At 36.8% G+C, this 21,920-nt stretch overlaps 1 protein-coding gene and 1 long non-coding RNA gene across 2 annotated transcripts in view; both read right to left on the bottom strand.

Annotated features, from left to right (window-relative positions):
• The window catches only part of LOC132152375 (butyrophilin-like protein 3), a 110,389-nt gene extending 89,853 nt beyond the window's left edge, over positions 1–20,536 (bottom strand). The window contains exons 1-2 of the mRNA XM_059561149.1: positions 20,307–20,536; positions 20,052–20,127 (exon numbers count right to left, since the gene is read on the bottom strand). Coding sequence (XP_059417132.1) covers positions 20,052–20,109 — 58 coding nt within the window. The 5' untranslated portion in view covers positions 20,110–20,127; positions 20,307–20,536. The remainder of the gene's footprint in view (positions 1–20,051; positions 20,128–20,306) is intronic.
• Positions 3,861–8,122, bottom strand: LOC132126111 (uncharacterized). The gene is made up of 6 exons (XR_009427363.1): positions 8,079–8,122; positions 7,826–7,858; positions 7,541–7,582; positions 5,177–5,232; positions 4,628–4,654; positions 3,861–4,402 (listed from the first exon to the last, which is right to left on the bottom strand). It is a non-coding gene; the product is annotated as an uncharacterized LOC132126111 (long non-coding RNA).
• Positions 20,537–21,920: the final 1,384 nt, after the last annotated feature.

Consider the following 21,920-nt stretch of genomic DNA (forward strand, 5'->3'; position numbering starts at 1 on the left):
TTGGACCAAAATGTATTTTCGATGCTTCAAAAAATTCTAACTGACCCTCTGATGACACATGGACTACTTTGATGATGTTTTTCTTACCTTTCTGGACATGGACAGTAAACCGTACACACATTTTCAATGGAGGGACTGAGAGCTCTAGGACTAAATCTAAAATATCTTAAACTGTGTTTTGAAGATAAATGGAGGTCTTACTGGTTTGGAACGACATGAGGGTGAGTTATTAATGACATAATTTAGATTTTTGGGTGAACTATCCCTTTAATCCACAAATTACTTAAACTGTTAACTTTTTTTTACATGGCTGACACTCCCTCTGAACAGGGCCGTGCAGAGACCTTTGGAGGGGCAGGTGCTCAAAGTATAAAAGGGGCACATGGAACAAGGCTTTAAATGGCGCTGTTCAAAATATCAAAACAGCAATATATTGCGATGCATTCCTTGCTGATTCACGCATAGATATGGATGATTATGCACTCTCTGTCCATCTAGGAACAAGTTAATCTATTATTTTAACCATCACTACTACTCTTGCACCTAATCAATAAGTCCACCTTAAATATTGATACAAAACATTAAACTGGAATATAGTGATTCATATTATTATTACTGTTGTAGTTGTTGTTGTCTAAAATTGAACACCTTTGCAATGTAAACAAATGACAGGCTACATTTGTTATTCATATCCTTCACACTGCACTTTGATGTCAGGCATATTATGCATTTTTTATTGACATTGATATTTTACATTTATTTCCAGATATATACTATTGAGTTTACACGCTAAAGTGGTCTTGTTGTTGTAAATACTGTTGCTTTTGTAGAAAAAAAAGTATTTGCAAGAATGAGAAATTATTAACTTATTCAGAGAATGAGAAAATCTGAATAAGCCTTACCAGTGTTGTGATAATTTTTAAGGCACTTTATGTGTTAAAAAATAAATAAGTACTGTAATATAATAATAGTTTAGTCAAATAAAATAAAAAAGTCCAGACCCTTCGATGCCTATGAAACTTTTCTCCCTCAAACAGCACACTAGTGTTACTTCTACACTACAGGCTACACACAGCAGTATAAACAACATATCTGCATGTTCTCACATCACATCGTTCTTGTAAAATAATAATAGGTGAATAAACGTCAAAATCACTTTGCTGAGAATGAAACAGCACTTACCAGCTGCCACGGTGTTGAAAATATCCTCTGGCAATTAAAAAATGCGCGTGCGGGGTGAGGAATCGTCCCGGTAGGATGAGGTCGTCGTCATCAGGTGAAAGGTCATCATGTGGGTCATTTTATTAACGGCTAATTTATTATTCATAAATTGTACTAATATTAAGATTGGGTGTGGGCGGGCATTCACAAAAGGGCATGTTATTACCAAAAAAAAAAAAAAAGGAATTTTTTCTTTGACAAAAGGGCACTTAAGGGGCAAAGTGGCAGGTGCTCAAGCACCCAACGACCCCCCCCCCCTCCATTTTTTTAGACTCGGCATGCCTTACATACTTCCTGGACCGCTCGCTCTGCATATTCTACATCACCAGCCTGAGTGAACGACCTGCCAGCAAACAGTCCCAATGAGGATTTCACCGCTTTCTTGCTGAGGAGGATATCTCCAGCCCCACTACCGAACCAGAGACCAGCCAGCCATCATCCAGCTGCACAGCGCAAATGTCAGAGCCCACCACAGCCGCAGAGCCCGAGCCTGCCACGAGTGGGCAGCTAGTGAGCCTATCATCGCCCCAGAACTAGAACTTAAGAGCATGACTGTCCAGGTGTGTGAGCCGGCAACACTGTGCATCATGGAAATACTGGTGGAGATCGAGGGCTTGGAGGAAAGCCCCACTCCCACACTCCTGCGACTGAGGGTGAACTGCATCTGGTTTCTGGGGATAATATGGAGGAACTAATGGACATTTTTTAAATGGACTTAATAGACTAGTTTGGGGAGGTAATTCCCAGTTCTCCTGTGTCTCTGCTGGCTACGCCCATCCCTGAATCTCCTATGTGTCTCCACTGGTTCCACCCAGCTCAAGTCCTCATGTGTTCTCTCCCAGCCTCCCTCTCCAACCTCCTTTTAAACAAGCCGGTTCCTCAGCTCCATCTCTGCTGGTGCCTGTCAGTCCCTCAGCTCACCCTCAGTCAATGCCATCTGGGCACTCTGATCTGCCTCGGGACTCCAGCTCCGCCATGGTGTGAGGATCCCCTGTCTCCGTTTCTAGCCTTCGAATCCTGGACTCCACCTCGGCCCTTCGAACCATCGCCTCCACCTTGGCTCCTAGCTCCCTCATCTTCACCATTGCCTGTCATCCCACCAGCTTAACTAAAGCTCCCTAGTCCCTCCGGCTCCACCATGGTCAGTGATCAACCATCTGCCGCCTCGGGACTCCACTCCTCTGGCTTTACCTCATCTCTCTGTCCTCTGGCTCTGTCAGGCTCCTCCTCCCCTCCGGATCCTCTGTGTCAACCTGGCTCTGTGGCTACCGTGTTCTATCATGGGTACCTACTCCACCTCCTCTGCCAGTCAGCCCCCTGGTGTTGTTGTCCTTACCTTCACCATGCATCAACTCCACCGTGGGCCGCTATCCTGGACTCTGGATCTCGAACCTGGCTCCTCCTGCTCCAGACTCCTCCCTGTCTCCTCCCTCCATCTACTCTGACCTGACCCTATAAACTATACCCCTTTCCGAAAGCCTGCCCCTTACCTGCCTCACGCCTTTTCCTGAACCCCCACCCTCCCTCCGCTGTTGGACTGTTTGTCAGCATGAGGACACGCCATTCTGGGAGGAGGCAAAATGACTCATGTATGATCTGTTTTGGTTTAGTTGTCTATGTCTCCGTTTTCGTGCCTAGTTAGTTTCCATGGTTTCAATTTCCTTATATAACAGATATAACAGATCAATGTACTGTAAAAACAGGATGTAAGTTTCAGAACTCAAAACTTTCTTGCTAGTTTAAAAACAGCTTTTATTGAAACTAAGCTCAGAAAACATCTAATTTTGGAATGTGACACTTTATGAAGAAATAGTGCAGCAAAAGTCTGCCTCTACAGGAGAAGATCAGTGCCTACTTCTACATCGCTGTCTCTTTTAGCCCCATCCACTGGTACACGAATGTGGTAGGAGGAGGGGAAATAGACACAAATGCAGGATTACTCCATCAGCAGAACTATATACAGTAGATGTTATTACGCGATTACATGCCACAGCGTAGTGTTAAGTTGTGAAAAATAGTCTTGGAAAATATAACGAGAAATCAGTTTCAATCAGTGCTGCATGCAGTGTAAACAGAATCTCTGATTATTATGAGGTCTGTTGACTAGTCATGTTATGCCACTTGCGTCCAGTGTAACGGGGTAAAGTTAGGAAAGAGCTCCAGTTTGTGACAGTGAAACACTTTGTTTGTTTGTTTGCCTTACTTTACTTTTTGGATAAATTTTTAAACAAGATGGTATAATGCAGGCTTTTTGGAGAGATTGAAAGTAAAAGATGATGTGGTGCTGAGTCTGACCAGAGTGAATCCAACACTAATGTCACAACACAAATGTGTTTTTATGAATATTGCATTGTATGTTCCAGACTGTTTGATAAATACTGAGTTTTTATATGTTTTAAATAGCCTACACAAATGACCCATGTTGTTTTCAGGGCATGTCACAGCAGCATTAATCTGTTATTTTAATAAGCAAAACTGTTAACCAAGAACTGTGTTTACTTGAGAGTCTTGAATGCACCTGCCTAAAAATCAGACTGTTCTGCAGAGAGGTACAAAAACAGGACAGAAAATGTATTTATTTATTTATTTATTCATTCATCTATTTTAATGTAAAATCACACTAACATTATAAGAGAACATGTTATATAATAATAAAAAATGCAATTCAGGACCACTTTAAGCACAGTGAAGTGCTAAAATGAGACATAAAAAGCACAGAAAATTAGACAAATTTAAAATAAAGATGTTATTCATGATGATTACATCAGGAGTCGTAAAAGTAAGTGTTAAAACAACATTAACAGTGATCTGGACAGATATATTTATAGTATGTTAAAATATATTTCTAAATAATAATAATAATAATAATTTCTAATGATGCAAAATTGAATCTTAGACTGACAAGTGTAAGAGTAGATATGAGGCATGGACTCATCATAAAAGGAGGCCAGACCCTCCTCATAAACCTCAAGCAGCCTCTCGCATGCTCCCATTCAGAAATAGAAAGATAAATGGAGAATCACAAGCCCAGTGCACCCCATTAATCCGATCCACAGTCCCGCATTTATCTTTAGGGTTCAGACTGTTCCACCTCTTCATGTTAAATACCACTTAATTCTCTCCTTCACCTCCACCTTATTGTAAACGACACTTTTTATCTTCTTTTTTGATTGTGTGTTCACTAAAAACAGAAAGAAAGTATGAAGTTATAAAGGGTCCATAACATAGTTAATCTTAAGATAAATAATAATATACATAATATTAGTCACCACTTGAAGACCAGTCAAACCAACAGGATTTTAAACAGATTGCTTTTCTTATGGTAAACGTATTGATAAACTATTTTATTAATATATTAATAATTTAATAAAGCCATATAAAACAATTTATCATTTTGGGTACTCACCATGAGACTGTAAATGTTGATCATGTTCTAGTTCAGAATAAAGATAAAAATAAAAAAGAACATTGATGGTATTACATTTGATATCGCTCTGAAAAACAACAACTGCATATTTTAAATATAAAGTATGATCATTTAGATGTGTAACTGAATAAATAATTAAAATATACATGCATACATTATAAACATGCATTTATTATTTATCCTGTTTTATTTAGGCTATAAATGCTAGTTCTTTCCCGGTTCTCAATTTGTAAAGGTTGATCATCAGACTCAATTAATTGCTTAATAAACTTCATTGTGTTCTGAAGAACATTAAGAGAACTATATTACTAATTATTTCATAATAATACCTACAAATATATAAGTATGAAAAATTGAAGAAAAAAACTAAACACTTTATGGTTACCAGAAATGGTGACCTTATACAGTATACTTTTCCCTCATATGACAAAAAAGTAAGAATACACAGTGTCTGTTCATTAACTATTTTGTGGATAAAAAGAGGCTTTAAATTAATAACAATACTTGAAAAAAAAAAGACAAATTCACCTGGTTTTATTCTCCTGTCTTATTCTGTAAAAGTCGATCATGTTCTGAAGATAATTCTGAATACAGGCAAGAAAAACACCATTAAGTAGATAACATCACACATGGGTACATGTGGTCTTGAACTAATGCAAATGAAAATGCAAATGAAATAATGAAAAAAAATGGCATAAACAGTTGAATTAAAGGGATCATGAACTGTCACTGTTTTTCTTTATTTTGTACTGTTCTCTGAGGTCCACTTATAATTTTACCAAGATGTTTATATCAAAATGCAATGTAATCTAGAAGTAAATTATGAACACTCTTTTGAAATATTTGTGGCAGATTGTAGACTCAGAAGTAAACACCCACTGCTATGATCGGCTTGTGTATGTTTGACAGCCTACATCCTTCACAGATAGAAAAATTTACATAAATACTCATCTCAAACTATCTGTTTAACTGACAAAGTAATAGTGAGCACAAAAAAAATTTTGAGGCCATTTTTACAGTTTGTTTTCTGTATAGACCTGCATTCGCCTCTATATTGTTTTTCATGCTACATGCACAAATCGGTGGCCGGGGCTAAACAGGCAGTGATGTAGAAGCAGGCGTTGATCTTCTGCAGAGTTGATGTTCAGCCACACTATTACATCATTAGAGTTGTACGTTCCATAATCATTCCATTTAGCAGACTGGCTTCAATATAAGCTGTTTTTAGAGAACCCAGAAAGTTTTGAGTTCTGACACTTCAGGATTTTTTATAGTATAATGACCTCTTATACAGTGCCCTCCATAAATATTGGAACAGTTAAGACAATATTGTTCTGTTTGCTGTGGAGTCTCCCTAGTTTGCTAGGGAGAGTTTCATCTCCCTCTCTGATGTGAACATAAGTATTGGAACAGTTGTCTCACAGGTCTTTTTAAGTGATCAGCCCAGTCCTGTTGCATTAATTCTTCAGATATTAAAAGCAGGGAATGTGTCGTATCAGTTATATCCATTGCTTCTGCATTCTAAGTCTTGCACTCAATGATGACACACACAAACCAGGATGAAGACAAGGAAGCAGACTCTGAAAGAAAAGCAAGCAATTTGGCTGCTAAAAGAAAAGAAGTCAATTAAAACTATAGGAAAAAATGGCATGGAGAAATCAAGAGTTTGGAGACTATCGGCGACATCAGCAACCTACGACGACCTGATCGGCTGAGAAAAACAACAGTAGTTGATGACAGATAATTCATAAAAGCTGAGAAAATGAACCCTAAAATACGGGTCTGTAAAATTACCAACAACCTCCAGAAAGCTGTGATGATGCTCTGTGAATCAACAGTCTGCAGGATAATTTGAATTACAGAATTACAAAGAATTTCAGAAGCTATACAGCAAGATGCAAACCTCTGATCAGCACCAAAAATGGAAAGGCAAAATTCTTCACAAATGTGAGCCAGTAGAGTTCTGGAACTGAGTTGATGGACCAATGAGACAAAGATGAACCTTTATCTAAGTGATTGGAAAGCAAAAGTGTGGAGAAAAAAAATGAACTGCAAATGATCCTAAGCATATAACCTCATCTGTGAAGCTTGGTGGAGGTGGTGTCATGGCATGAGCATGTATGGTTGTTTCTAGAACAGGACCTCTTGATTTTAATGATGACTTAATGTATGATGGCAGTAGCAGAATGAATTTGGAAGGGTACAAAATCATCTTGGCTAGCAATGTTCAAGAAAATGCCACCAAACTCATTATAAATCACTTCATATTGGAACAGGACAATGACCCAAAACACCCTTCCAGTTCAGTCAAGGACTTTATCAGGGCAAAGAAATGTAAAGTCTGAGATTTCCCAAATCAATCTCCAGATTTAAATCTGAATGAAGATTAATTTCATCAGCTGAAGAAGAGACTAAAGACAGAAACTTGGCTGCATTAAAGGCTGGGAAAAGCATTTTAAAGGATGAGACCAAGAGTCTGGTGATGTCTATGGGTGGCAGACTCACTGCTCTGATTGCATGCAAGAGAACTGCAACTAAATAATAGCTTTTAATCTTTTAGATCTGCCTTAAATTCAACTGTTCCAATATGCTCAAATCAGATAGTGGCATGAACTCTAAAAGTGCTGTCCTTTTTATTTGGTAAAACATATATGTGTCGAAAGACCTAATAATAAAATATGACATTCTGTAGTTTTGTCGCATATTCATCTTTTAATAACATTATTGGCAATGTCTTGACTCCACAGCAAACAGAGCAATTTTGTTTTTAATATTTTAATATTTAATATTTTTATTTGTTTTTAATGATCTTTTAATAAAAGATCAAGGGAATTTTTGGTTTCTCAGTTCATGACCCCTGTGAAATAATAACATAATAAAGGATAAATTCACCTGGTTTTATTTTCCTCTTTTCCTTCTCTAGCTGATCTTGTTCTGAAAAAAAAATCAGAATAAAGGTAAGAGAAAAATACATTAAATATATAGGCAATAATTATTTCAGAATGAGGTAGAACTACAAATAAAATAGAAATTATATTTAAAAAAATAGCAAAAACCGTACAAGGTCTACGATATACACAAAAGTATATGAATACAAAGTGTCTGTTAAGCAGATATTTTGTGGATGAAAATAGACTTTAAATGAATAATTAAATTTAACTTAAAAGACAAATTCACCTTGCATTATTCTCTTGTTGCATTCATTGTATTCTGAAAAAAAAAATCAGAATAAAGTCAAGAGAAAACAACATTAAACATCACACATGGGAACATAAACCAGAATAAAGGCAAGGGAAAAACAACAACAACAAAACAGACAACATCACGTGTGCACATAAGGTTTTGCATTACAAATGCAAATGCAAATGCAAAAAAAAAAAAAAGCCAAAAACTTTAAATTAATAGTGACATAATAAATAGATAAACTCACCTTGTTGTATTTTGCCTATCTCATTCTGTAGACTATCACATTCTGAAGAAAATTCAGAATAAATATGGAAATCATTAAATAGACATATGGCATAAACAAATGTAATGCCATTACAATAATACTTTTTGCTGTAACACAGTAATATAACAAATTACTAATACATTTTTGATAATATTATACCCAATTGAATCTCAGTAACGCATGTTACAACAACACATTTTATCATGAAATTAAGTTGTGATAGTTTTTTCAAGAAATTATCAACAACGCAAGACATTACAGCACCAGAAAAAAACAAAAAACAAAAACAAAAGACAATTCCTTCTGCTAGAATTCAATGGTTGTGATGACTGCAGAAACAAATTCTACATTTGCGAGATGGACACACTCCTATTGTTCTCAGTTTGTCAGAAAAAAGGACAAGAAAGTAATAGGCTAATTAAGCAGGCCTACACTCTATTTGTGACACCAAGGAAACTCTCTGCACCGAGAAATAACTTGAGTGATATAAAGAAACACCTGGACTGGTGACATGCGGACACTAAGATGACCAAGCAGGGTCAGAGAAAAGAAAGAATGTAGAAGATGAGACATAAAGAGAATCATGGCTGAGCATGTTGTGGAAGATATGCAGTCTCTGTTAACAGTAGACCACCCAATGCATGCCAGGTTTGTGCTGTGAAATTGAATTAAAAGAAAAATAAAAGAAAGAAAATGAGGTTGTGCATCTTGTCGTGTCAGGCTATAGGTGTCATGATAGTGGGCATCATAAGTTACCAGATTTAATCGTTTGTCAACTTGCGCATTGCAATCACACATGATTCTGTTGAGTTTATGAATGCAATGGTCAGTCAGAGGCGCTCAGATTAGTCACCGCTGAAATGCTGGTGTTTTGTTCAGTGTGCGTGCTTGCTGAGAGAATTCTGCACTCCGGTGAACGGTCATTATAAACAATAAACTGTATATGTAGGCCTACGTATGAAGTAAGAGATGCATTCATCAAATATAGATTTTATTTTTATTTATTTATGTAACTCGCGCTAGGCTGAAGTCAGTAATGATGTTCTGTTATTTGCACGCTTTCTCTATAATGTATTTTTTGTTTGAATGACTGTGTAAGTGAAAGTATTATAATAAGTAACTTTTAGTAGCCTAACTAAATGTTTTAATTTAATTATGTTCTAATTAATTAATTTAATTCAGTCTTATAAAAAATATTTTGTGACATGACATCCATCTGGTAGTTGCCTAAAATGACTTGTTTATCATAGGCAGCAATATCATAGGCAAAGGGTGAACCAAAAGTAGCCTAATGTTAGTGTAATCTATTAGCTACACTAACATTAGACTACTTTTGTTTCACCCTCTGGCTAAGATATTGTGCCATGAACCTTCACTGTGCCTGTTCCATTCACTATGTTGTAAATGGTTGTATAATGCCTAAACTGTCATTATGCATTCTATACCACATCACTATTCAGTTGATGTATAATGAACAGGAATAAACTATTTTAGCATTTTAGAATGCCTTGTCATATTTATGTGAGTATTTTTGTGAAAGTAACTCAAAAGTAATATAAAAGTAGTGTAACATATTACAATTCAGAGACAGTAATTTTGTAATGTAAATAATTACTTTCAAATTACAGTAATACATAATGTCTTACATTTTGGAAGTATAATTAAATAAAAGATAAATTCACCTTCTTGTATTTTGCCCTTCTCCTTCAATAGTTGTTCATGTTCTAAAGAAAATTCAGAATAAAGGCAAGAGAGAACTATATTAAATACAGTAACAACTATTACAAATAAAACAAATGATTATTATTATTATTATTGTTGTTAATATATATATATATATATATATATATATATATATATATATATATATATATATATATATATATATATATATATATATATATATATAATTATATTTTATTTATTTATTTTTTAAGTCAAAAACTTACAGGACCAAATATATGAAACAAAGCAAATTAATAAACAGTGTCTGTTGAGTAGATATTTTGTTGATGAAAACAGACTTTGCATTAATAATAAAATTATAATTTAAAAAGACAAATTCACCTTGTTTTATTGTCCCATTATTCTTATTTAGTTGACCAAGTTCTGAAGAAAATTAAGAACAAAGTCAAGATAAGACAACATTAAATAGAGATAACATCACACACGGTAACTAAATAAATTATTAATTCAAATATATATACAGTTGTGCTCATAAGTTTACATACCCCTTGCAGAATGTGAAAAATGTTAATAATTGAAACAAAATAAAAGGGATCATGAAAATTGCATGGTATGTTTATCCTGAATAAGCTATTTCACATGACATGTTCTTCAGAAAAAATCCTCCAGCTCCTGCACATTCTTTGGTTTTCCAGCATTTTCTGCATATTTGAACTCTTTCCAATATTGACTGTATGATATTGAAATCCATCTTTTAACACTGAGGACAACTGATGGACTCATGCATAACTATTACAAAAGGTGAAAACATTTACTGATGCTCAAGAACGCCATACAACGCATTATGAGATGGGGGGGTGTAAACAACAATTCTAAACTGTATTGTCTAGTACTGTTTAGTACTGGACTGCACTAAATAAAAAATACCATGTCTCTTATTTTGTTTCATTTAAAACATTTTGAACATTATGCAAGGGGTATGTAAACTTATGAGCACAACTGTATTTATATGTATATTTTAAAAACGTCTCTAAAAAATATGAAACATGGAAAAAAGTTCTTGTCACCTGAAATGGTGACCCAAAATATGTTGTGGATGAAAAGAGACTTTAAATTAACATTTAAATAACTTTATGACTTTCAGAACAAAATGACACATTTCTTCAGTCCTGCATGTATGTCCACTATTGGACACTATTAGTGGACTTAGCAATTAGTAAAACATCTCAGTTACTAATGTAACCTCTGTTTCCTGATGGACTGAATGAGACATGGAGTCAATGACTGTCACTAGGGGTTGCACTTGAGACACCTCTGATACTTCAGAAAAGGCCAATGAGAATTGGTGAGTGTAATTCGCATGCTACTCCCCCATCCAATGGGTATAAAGGCGTGGTGTGGATCCATTTATTCAGGTTTGCGCTAAGGAGCCAAGAAAAGTGTCCCAGCCATTTCAGAGGTCAGTTCAAAATTGTGGCAGGAGGGTCTTGTTGGCTCCATTAAATAATAGAGGTTACATCATTAACTGAGATGTTCCCTTTCTGTCAGTCACTTCAACATGAATGTTAATGATTGACACTAGGGGTACCTACAGTAAATGACACAACAACAGAACTGAGTCATGAGAGCTGGTGTCGGAGATGCTAGCAGGCTTTTGAGTGCCAGAATGATAAGTGCAGCTAAGCTGTCTCTCAACCTTCAGTGCCCAGGGTAAATTACCTCAGATCTCCCTATCTTAAGGGGACCGGGTTATTCTTTATTTGGGAGAGGTCACACCTAGTTGTTTACATAGGAGAAGTGTTCTCTTTACTCTGCAGAGAAAGGAACACTATGGAGACAACAACCTAACTGATGGGGGAAGTAAGGATGTGGAAATACGACCTAAGGACTCGCCATTATGGGGAACTACAATGGGGAGAGTCAGGGGAAGACGCAGGGTGATAGTGACACCAATAGGGAAACCAAACATTGGAAGAATTCATCATATGAGGTCACTGTTAGGGAACCACTCCATATGGAGCACTAGCCAAATAACAAGGGCTCGCTTGAAGAGGGGCATACCACAAGTAATGGGCCTGTGAGGGAATTCCTCCACCAAAGTTTTCTTCATGTGTGTGCTGAGGGGTAAATTGGTCCTAGGTTCATCAAACTCCTGGTGAATTTTCTGGGATGAAAAGGTGTGGTCTTGGAGGTTTTATCCTCCATGCACCACTCAGTTCACCACTCAGTTCAGTTCACATTCATGGATGATCCCCCCAAGAGGAACAACACATAGCACCACTTCAAGGCTTATAGCCGTCTGGTAGAGGGGGTGTTTGCCTGTGTGATAGTGTCTATCATGGCTAGTGGTAGACCTCTGAATTTATCCTCATCCAGTTCTGGAACCTGACATGGAGATTCCAGAAGTCTGAACACAGGTGCCTGATTGTGCCCTGGCCATGAAAAAGAAGATCTTTTCTCAATGAATATTTATCAATGAAGGGTTGATGCCATCAGCATGAGCTCTGGGAACCAAGTCCAGTTGGGCCAGCTGGGCACGACCTTTAGGATTTGTTCTTCTTCCTCTCCAATCTTGCACAGTGTCTGTGCAATGAGGCATACTTGCACAGATGCTGGGGCCAGCTGTGAGCTATTGCATCCATGCTGACGGGACCACAGAGAGCAATGGTGGATTTCTGTGTGGCAAACAGGTCTTCTTGAGCCTCAGAAAACCAACTCCAAATCACCTGGCCCCTTTTTGGGAAAGTCTCCACTCTCCTCGGAGCTTGACTTGTCATGAGAGTGCATTGACCTCATGATTAAGGAATGTGACTGGCTCACAGTGACTTCAGGTGGCAGGCAAGTTGTGACATGCGACGGGAGCAGACACTGCCTTGACAGTTGATGTATGACACCAATGCAGTGTGGTCAGTCTGGACCAACATGTGCTTGCCCTGAACCAGAGGTCAAAACGGCCTCAGGGCTAATAGCACAGCCAACAATTCTAGAGAGTTGATTTGACAGTGCAAACAAAGCCCTGTCTAGAGTTCTGAGACTGCACGCCTGATGCTTATGACATCCTAGCCTGTCTTAGAGGCATTTGTTGTGACAACAACACACCTGGAAACTTTTTCTAGGGGAACACCTACCTGACATCTGACCAAGGCAATGTCAAGTCAAGTCACAATTTTTTATATACAATGCAATGCTTTTTACAATGCAGATTGTGTCAAAGCGAAATAATGTGCCATTCTCCTCTGGCCAGATGAAACCAGCAGTTTACTTTTAGGCTGCAACAAAGTCAGACTGTGCAGAGGACTCTATGCCATCTAGGTGAAGAGGTCTTCTGAGGAGATCTGTCTCTGGGACTCATCTAGTTGACATGTGCCACAGAGACATAACCATCTCAGGACTCGAGTCTGAAGCCAGTGCTGAAGCAGTTTCATATGTATTAACCTCAACGGCATGACCACGGCTGAGGAAGCCATATGCCCCAGGAGCACTGAAAGTATTTCAGTGGAACTGCTGTCTTGTTGAACAGGTTCGAGTCCAACTACACACTGAGAACAGAGATGCTCTGCCCGGGGAAGAGCTTGCTCTTCTCCCAGTTGACACAAAATTCCAGTCAGGCTATGTACTGAAGGACCAGTCCCTATGAAAGCACACCAGTTCCCATAACTGAGGCAGAATGAGCCAATTGTAAAACTTTCTTTAGAGGGGCAAGGGTGGCCTCTCTTACTTTCGTGAAGACACTCTCACAGTGAGAACATGATCCATCCAGGGACTACCCCTAGAATGTATTATTTAATCAAATATATTAAATAACAAACAAATAAGAATGTTACTTCTGTGTTTTTTAAAAAATGCAGCTATCAGCATTCCAGCAATCACAATGAGTAAAACAACAGCTGAAATCAAGATGATTGATGTCGTCCAAGGATTAAACTTTTTATCTGCAAAACAAAACCGTGAATCATGTTGAGCACATTGTGTACAGTCAAACATTTACTATTGTTGATTAAAATGATTAATAATGTAAAAAAAATTCTACATTGTGTTATCAGTATATAAGTATGCAGTGAAAATAAATTGTAAATAAATGTACAAGTTAAAAAATTATATAATAGATAAAATAAATTAATTTAATGCACTAAATTGATAATTAATTTATCTAATCTACATCATCAAATAACCTCATGTAAAATAATTGTCAGTACGTACTTGAGGCGATAATCAGTGTCTCCAGAATGTGATGTCTCAGTTTCACTCTACAGTGAACCTTGCCGACACTGTGATGTACAGTGATAGAGTGTTTGACTCTGAATCCATCTGTGTTTCTGCTTGTCTCTGTAGTTTCTGAACTCAAGCTGACTCCTTCACTGTTCAGCCACTCAAGAACAGGTTCAGGGTTCCAACCTTCAGATTCACATTGTAGATGAAGCCCTCCTGTATCATCAAATCCATCTACAGTGATCACTGGAGGACGTCCAACAGCTACAAATAAACATTAACTGAGTGAACGTGTTTTCTGTCCATAAACCTGCTTTTGTTCTTGCTTTTTTGTTAATTTCATACTGACAAGAGTACCGAACTATATCATGATGAAGGTCTGTAATTTTAAGTAAAAATTATAAAATAAATAAATAAATGTCATGAATCTGTCCAGATCCTAGAACCAGCCAGTTTGAAGCAAGCCTGCCTAACCAACCAACTCCACAGTTTAAACAGCTTTTAACATTAACACTGAACAACACTTATTAATAATCCCGACTCAGGAAGGAGATTGTCAATTTTGGGACAAGTAACCAAGATTAATGGTCAAAAAGATGCACAGCATGACCATCACATGTAAATCTGTGATAGAAATCACAAACTGAAGACTTTCTTCAGATTGACTTCCCCCACCTAGGAGATTCCTTCTAGTCCCCTTTTGACTTCTGTTTCTCACAGAACACACCCTCACGTTCACAGAATGGCAGAAAGACTGCCTTTACATGTATATATGCACCAAAATGATGCCAAAAGGACTTTCATTTCCATGCGTAATTCTATATCATGCATGTAACCGACACATCATCTCCTAATCACTTATTGTGTGTATTTTGAATAACTATTGAAGAGTTTATAAGATTATATTCATGATGGATATGTAGGAGTTAGAATGTTCATGCTTTAAACATTTATACGAATCAGTACTTTGTAAAATGTATTATGTTCTTGTTATAGAAATCATGCCCAAAATATACTATGCAAAAGCGGGAAAATTCAGACCATATGAGTGATAAGGTAACATGTTGATTTATGTATTTGGAGTATAAAAATAGTAACACCCCAAGCTAAGACAATATCTTATTGGTTGAGAAACTGTTTGGGATGTGTACAACAGCCCGCTTTAAAAACTCAGGACACCATCAAATTATGCTTTTTGAATTGTCGCTTTTAGCCGCTGCTTTCAGTCATTGCTTTAGCCTAATCAGCTTTTTGCCACCACTTTTTGCTTTTAATCACCAAGGCTTTTAGCCATGCTTTTTGCCCATGAATTCTTTAAGCGCCATTCCAGCATGCTTTGGTTTGCATGTCAGCAGCTCCTCTAAAATTATGAAGAGAAAGGCCACACTGTAAAAAAATTAAAAGTTGAGAAAACTTAAAAGTTTAAGGCAACCATCTTCAGCAGATTTTGGAGTTTTCTCATCTTATTGCTTTCAAATCATAGCTACAACAAAAAGTAGAGAAAACTAAAATTATTTTTAAAAAACCTTTAAGTTTTCTCAACTTAAATTTTTTACAGTGCACCTAGTCTCGTCAAACTTTACCCTTTTCTTTCTTTTAATTTAGTTTCTTTTCTTTTCCGTTAAGAGTTTCATGTTCTGAGTTAAGTATTGCCACAACGCTGTGTCTCCGAGTTCACCTCAAGTCTGTGATCGCCTCAAAACGTTAACCAGCCCACAACTCTGCATCTTCAGCAAACACCCGACCATTGGCTTCCCAAGACGCCACTTTAACGACTATGGAACTTCCAGCCAATCAGCAACCTTGGGAAACCCCCTTTCTGCAATGATGACAACAAGGAAACCCCCTAAACAATGATTGAATGACAGTGTGAATGACAGTGTGAATGTATGAGTGCATATGTGTTAGATTAGTTTATATGTCTTAGATTTATCCAATAAAGCCTTATTTATATTGAAAAGAGAAGTATCTTGTTATTTGTGCTAACTTGTGCTAAGTTAATGTCTTAAACGGCCAATCTTGTTACGGTGCTAATTAATATTGTTTTCACTATATTTTGGATATTAATATCCATGCAGAGTTGATGCTACACAGTTCGTTCAAAGAATCAATGGCCGACTCTGTGATCAGCAACAAAACAGTGATTCTGTCCAAATTCCCTATAAAATCTTAAATTATTCCCTCTGAGGTAAACTGATCTGTTTCCCTTAAACAATTACTCTCTTAATGTTGATATCATATCACATTTGTCTGCTATTAATTTAAGTTGACTTGAAATCTGCAAAGTATATGGAGGTTTTGTACATGCATTCAAATTAATTTGTTCAAAATAATTTTTATACCATCCCCATAACCCCTTCCCCCAACTCTACTTGTGATTCAAAAAGGCTAGATAACAGGCTAAGAATATAAAAACATAAGACAATGGTAAATGGACTGCATTCATATAGCACTTTCAACAGACCACATGGCCATCCAAAGCGCTTTACAATTTGCCTCACATTCACCCATTCATTCACACACCGACTGCGGTGTCAGCCATTCAAGGCGCCATCCAGCTCGTCGGGAGCAGCTGGGGTAAGGTGTCTTGCTCAAGGACACCTCGACACTTGGTCAGGTGGAGCCGGGGATTGAACCACCAACCTTCTGATTTGTAGACAATCTACATGAACCACTGAACAACTGCCGCCACAATGTGTGTGTGTGCTTGATTGTCACTTCTCATAGTTGTGCCAAATTTGGTCTTAAACGTCATCAAATTTTGTGAGTTCAGTAAGAGTAAACCATAATAGTTGTATGACAGTCTGCTAAACATGATATTTCTATGCCCTTATGAACCCATTTTCAACTGACCCCTACACCAAAGCTTCATGTCTTAAATCATTAAATGTTTGTTTTCATTGGTTTACTCACCTTCAACACTGAGATCAACAGTAGCATCATCATACCAGGATTTGGACTGAATAAAACACTTATAACGTCCTTCATCAGAGACTTGGACAGATGAGAGTTTGAGTGATGCGTTTCCTCTCTGTAATTCTTCATGATTCAGTTTAGTTCTCCCTCTGTAGAACTCGGTCTGCTCTGCGTTTCTGTCTTCATGATCCTCGTAGAGATACACTACTGAGTTTTTCAGATCAGATCTAAACCACTCCACTCTCATGTCCACAACACTGATTCTGGGTTTAACTGAACAGGGCAGAATCACATCTTCACCAGCTACAGCAAATACAGTATCTGCAGGACTCACTACTTCATACTGCTCTGTTATAAGAGAAAAAATATACATTTAAATTATACAGTCCTAAATATTGTCTTTACCTCAACATGTGAACTGGGGTGTCAAAACTTGCTCCCCCTCATGCGGTTCCAAATCTATATGACTTTCTACAAAAATTTAATATTTAGCATAATGTTTATACTGTGAGGGACAGTCAACTTTCAAAAGGACAAAAAATATAAAAGTGTTCCAGAACTTGGCACGTCAATCAGTGTTTTTCCAGGTCATTGACACATTGACTCATTGTTGGTTCTCACATTTAAACTTATTACAACACAGTCACCTGGATTCAGAGTCAAGACTTAAGCCTAGTCCCAGACTAAAGTGTAAGTCTGAGCTGTTTTAACTGAAATAAACTTGCTCTGACTGATGTTAAAGTAATTGCAGGGCAATGGTTAGAAGTTTAAATCACGATTAATTGCATGATGTTCTCCTATTAATTGCAATTAATCACATTGTTATGCACAAAATTCAATAATAAATTCAAAAGTAGTGTATTGTGCACTTTTTTCATTTAAAAGTACTGCTATATGAACAAAAATGCTATAACATTTAGTTTGGGAACTTTAAACAAATAAGGTGCTTTTTTTACAGCAGTATTCCTTTTACATAGTAGCAGCTAAAATATTTATTGTAAAAGTTTGTTATAGGATAAGAAGTTATGCTCAGAGCCCAGAGCTTCCATCATAATATTAAACAGGCACATTTCAAGAAGAGACCTTCTCTCCGGTGGGACCAAATGCAGCAGAGTGTGGCGCGGGACAACACTTGATGGGCGAGTGCGTGTGTGGACGCGTAGAGACTCTGCTGCATTTGGTCCCATGGGAGAGAAGGTCTCTACTTGAAATGTACAACCTCCTGTGTTCAGGATGCAGGAGAATAAGCGTGTACTCACACGGCAATCTTACCCGTGCCTGAGCACGTTTGATCTGCAAAGCCAGGTTAGACTAATGTGTTCGCTCCGTGCCGCCGTTCATTTAGCCATCTGGCTCGGTTGGAAAAGGTGGGCCAGAGCGTGGTTGGGGCGGGCTTGAGCTTGGTAAGCATGTAGTGAATGTAGAGCAGAACTACTGATACGTGCAGCATGATTGCATGATGTTGCTAAAAAGAACATTATCTTGTGTATTTGGTGTAATGCAATGTATCTATGCAGTTTAAGGTTAAAAAGTAAACACATTATTTTCCACATAATGTAAATTATTGTTGCTCCACCATGCCCCGCCTTTCTAAAACGCGTACATTTTTACAAAGCTCATCGGTCTGAAAAGCGAGATGTGCTCTGATTGACCAGCTATCCAGTGCGTTGTGATTGGCCAAATTCCTCAAGCGCATGATGGAAATGTTATGCCACTTAGCATACTGTGATGCAGAGTCCAAGCGCGACAAGACAAAATAAACAAAACACATTACAAACAAGGCATTTGTTCCATCCAGTGGGCATTTAATTACTGATTATAATGATTTCTACTGTCTTTTTACGCGTTACATTGCATATCTCTGCTGTCTTCAAGTGCTATCGGAAATGTTCCTTTTCCTACTTATGAATTCGTGATTAAGAGCACGCTGCACACTTTTCTGTTAACAGTGAACAGTGGTTTGCTGGTGATGCTTAACCTAAATTATTTTATCGGGAGTGCAGTTCATGCGAGTGCTGTTGCAGTCAGGCCCTCCCAAAATGCACTCATTGGTTGATGACGACCCTTCCAAGTCAGTACTGATCAACATCCCACCCCTCCTGTGACCCATGGTTAGTCTGTATGTGTATTCAGAGCCAATGAGCAACGGACTTTCTTAATAATATGAATAAAAAAAAAACTGTTAACGCAATATAAAATAATTGTTAGCGTTAATTAGTTAATGCGTTAACGCAATAATAATGCGTTAACTTGCCCAGCCTTCCTTAAAATATATCAATACCTTTGTTTCATCTCAAGATGCACACCAGTAATGTTTTTGTCTAAGGCATGTTAATAAAAATGACTAAAATGTCCTAATTGAACTATGGCCTAATCCTGGCTTAATCTAAACCCTGTCTGTGAAACCGGGCCATCATATTTAACAGCAACAGTAAACATATAATGACAACTGAATTTGGGTCTGTTCTTTACAAAGAGCTATGATACTTTTATGGTATTTTTTGGCCTTTGTGGCCTTTAAATCAGAAGCTATAGACAGTATGTTTATTCTACAGATTTACAACATTAAAAATACATTTTAGAATTCTCTTCTTATTTTACATTACATTACATCTGGTGTGATAATCCTGCACCAGAAACAATTCAACATTTTTCTAAAAACATGCTTCCATGAAAAGCAGCCTCTGTTGTTTCCCCACAAAAACCTCAGCTCTGCATCAGTTCAGCTGAGGATTCATTCACTACATACAACAAACTACATACAACACACTTTTGATTTGATTACTTATTACATGGCTCTTTGGAATACTTGCTTCTAATTGGTAAATCTAGTCATTCAGTGGTCAAATATTTCTGGATAAAGATCGTTATCCATGACAACATAATATAACAGTATGTATGTATTTTGTTTTTGCAGTGTAGTTTCTACAAAATAACAAAACAGTTTTGAATATTTGTTTATTTAACAAATGTTTATGTATTAAGCTGCATAATGTACAGTAAACCTGGTATGAATGCAAAATAAACTCCTTCAGTTGGACTATGACCGGCTGATTGTACATTGGCCCTTATAAAAGTTACTTATTATATCTCTCTTCATCTTTCTTTTACACATGAACATGCTTGAATACAAATAATTACCTGATCTTGAATTAGTAATTCCACAAATAATCAGGAGGGTCAAACAAATAAACTTCATCTCTGAAGGACACAGATGCTAAAATGAAAAACATGAAAAAAGAGTAATGTATTATAATCAGAAAACTCACAGGACTGTGTGTTAACATGCATGTGTTATCTTTATGTTACACATAACCAGAATGTCTAAATTCAGAAAATCAATGTAGACTTGTAGAAATTTATGTATAAGTATTTCTCAGTTCTGCCATGACTTACCTTTAACTCAAGAGTGTGAATAAATAAGATGATACAAGAGATCTCACGGAGATAATTCCTGTTTTAGTTTTACTTTCTCTTATCATAAACGTCTTAAGACTACACAGTCCCTCCCATTATACTAGTTAATACTTAACTAATTTAAATCTGGTGTTGACCTGATTTCTAATCAGATTTAATGTCATTTTAATGACTAACAGATATAATCTTTCACTGTTGATACAAACATGAACGCCCTCTACAGGACAGAAGTGCTTTAGCATGTCTCTTCCTATTTGATTTCTTATAATACCCTGCAGGAAGGCTATTAAATAAAAGTCTCTATTAAATTGGCTCCTTCCCGAGTTAACGTCCTAAGATTTTTTTTTCTTCAAAAGCATTTTTTGTCTCTTCAAAACCTTGTTTTCCTTTTATTCAAAATATTTTCCTCAAGAGACAACACAAGAGACACGAAGCATGTCAGGGGAGGTACGCAAACAATAATAATTGGTAAATAATAACAATTAATTTATTAATTATTGATTACTAATTTTAATTTTTGCTAATAAAATAAAATCATAACAGTGACTCGAAGACAGTAGATATTGGTAAATTAATTTCAGCATGAATTTGGCTTTAAAACATGACCAGAACCAGCACCTTTTTTTTTTTGGAAACAAGTACTGCTTCTGTTGTTAATCATCCTGTAAATATGGGTGGCTGCATATCACGTTTCAAGCAATTCAGGTATTAGTAGCTACTTCATGTGTAGTCTTTAAATCAAAACATTTTTAAGATAATGAGGGACATAAAATCACCCTTTTGACTAGTAGTGTAAATCATATTTAATATTTATTGCTGTTACACTTTTGAAATTGAATTTCTTTGCATATTACATGATGTAAATTCAGTCTCATCTTTCACACATATCCCAAACAAACAAATGGATAGAGTTTCTCATCAAACAACTGATAGTGAAGTAAATATGAGACATGGACCCCACATCATAAAAGGAGATGATAATCCACAAACACACCAAACCCTCGGGAGGTTCACACTCCAAGGAAGAGAGGCATATGAAAACTCATGAGCTCGACACTTGCCATCTCTCAGACTCACAGTCCCATATCCATCCTTAGGACTCTGGCTGATCCAGCACTTCCTGTTAAAGGTTTCCTTAGCCACTCACAATAAAACAGTTTGTTTCTTCCTATAGCTGAACTTCATAATAAAAACTCCCTGAAGAGAATCCATCCCTCCAAAGAAAACCAAGATATTCATTAAATGTGTCAGTTTGCTCTTCATTTCCATCCAGCTCTCTTCTGTGTATGTTTCAAAGTTTCACTTGTTTCCCATCATCAGATACGATCACACATGGATGAGCTGAATCAGCATCCCGAATCATATTCACCGCTGAAAATATTGAAATTGATTACATTTTTTTAAAGGAATAATGCTACAAAAAAAAAAATAAGTTTAATTAGTTTTAAATAAATTGAATGATGAATGTACATTATATTATGACAACAATGGTCATAATTTTCACTTTTTATTTTTTTTTGACTTAACTATAAGAGGGATTGGAAGGCAAACAGTGGTAAACACCCTAACTGAATCACCCTGCATATTTCCCAA

The sequence above is a fragment of the Carassius carassius genome, chromosome 1, assembly GCF_963082965.1.
Source record: "Carassius carassius chromosome 1, fCarCar2.1, whole genome shotgun sequence".
Lineage (NCBI taxonomy): Eukaryota > Metazoa > Chordata > Actinopteri > Cypriniformes > Cyprinidae > Carassius > Carassius carassius.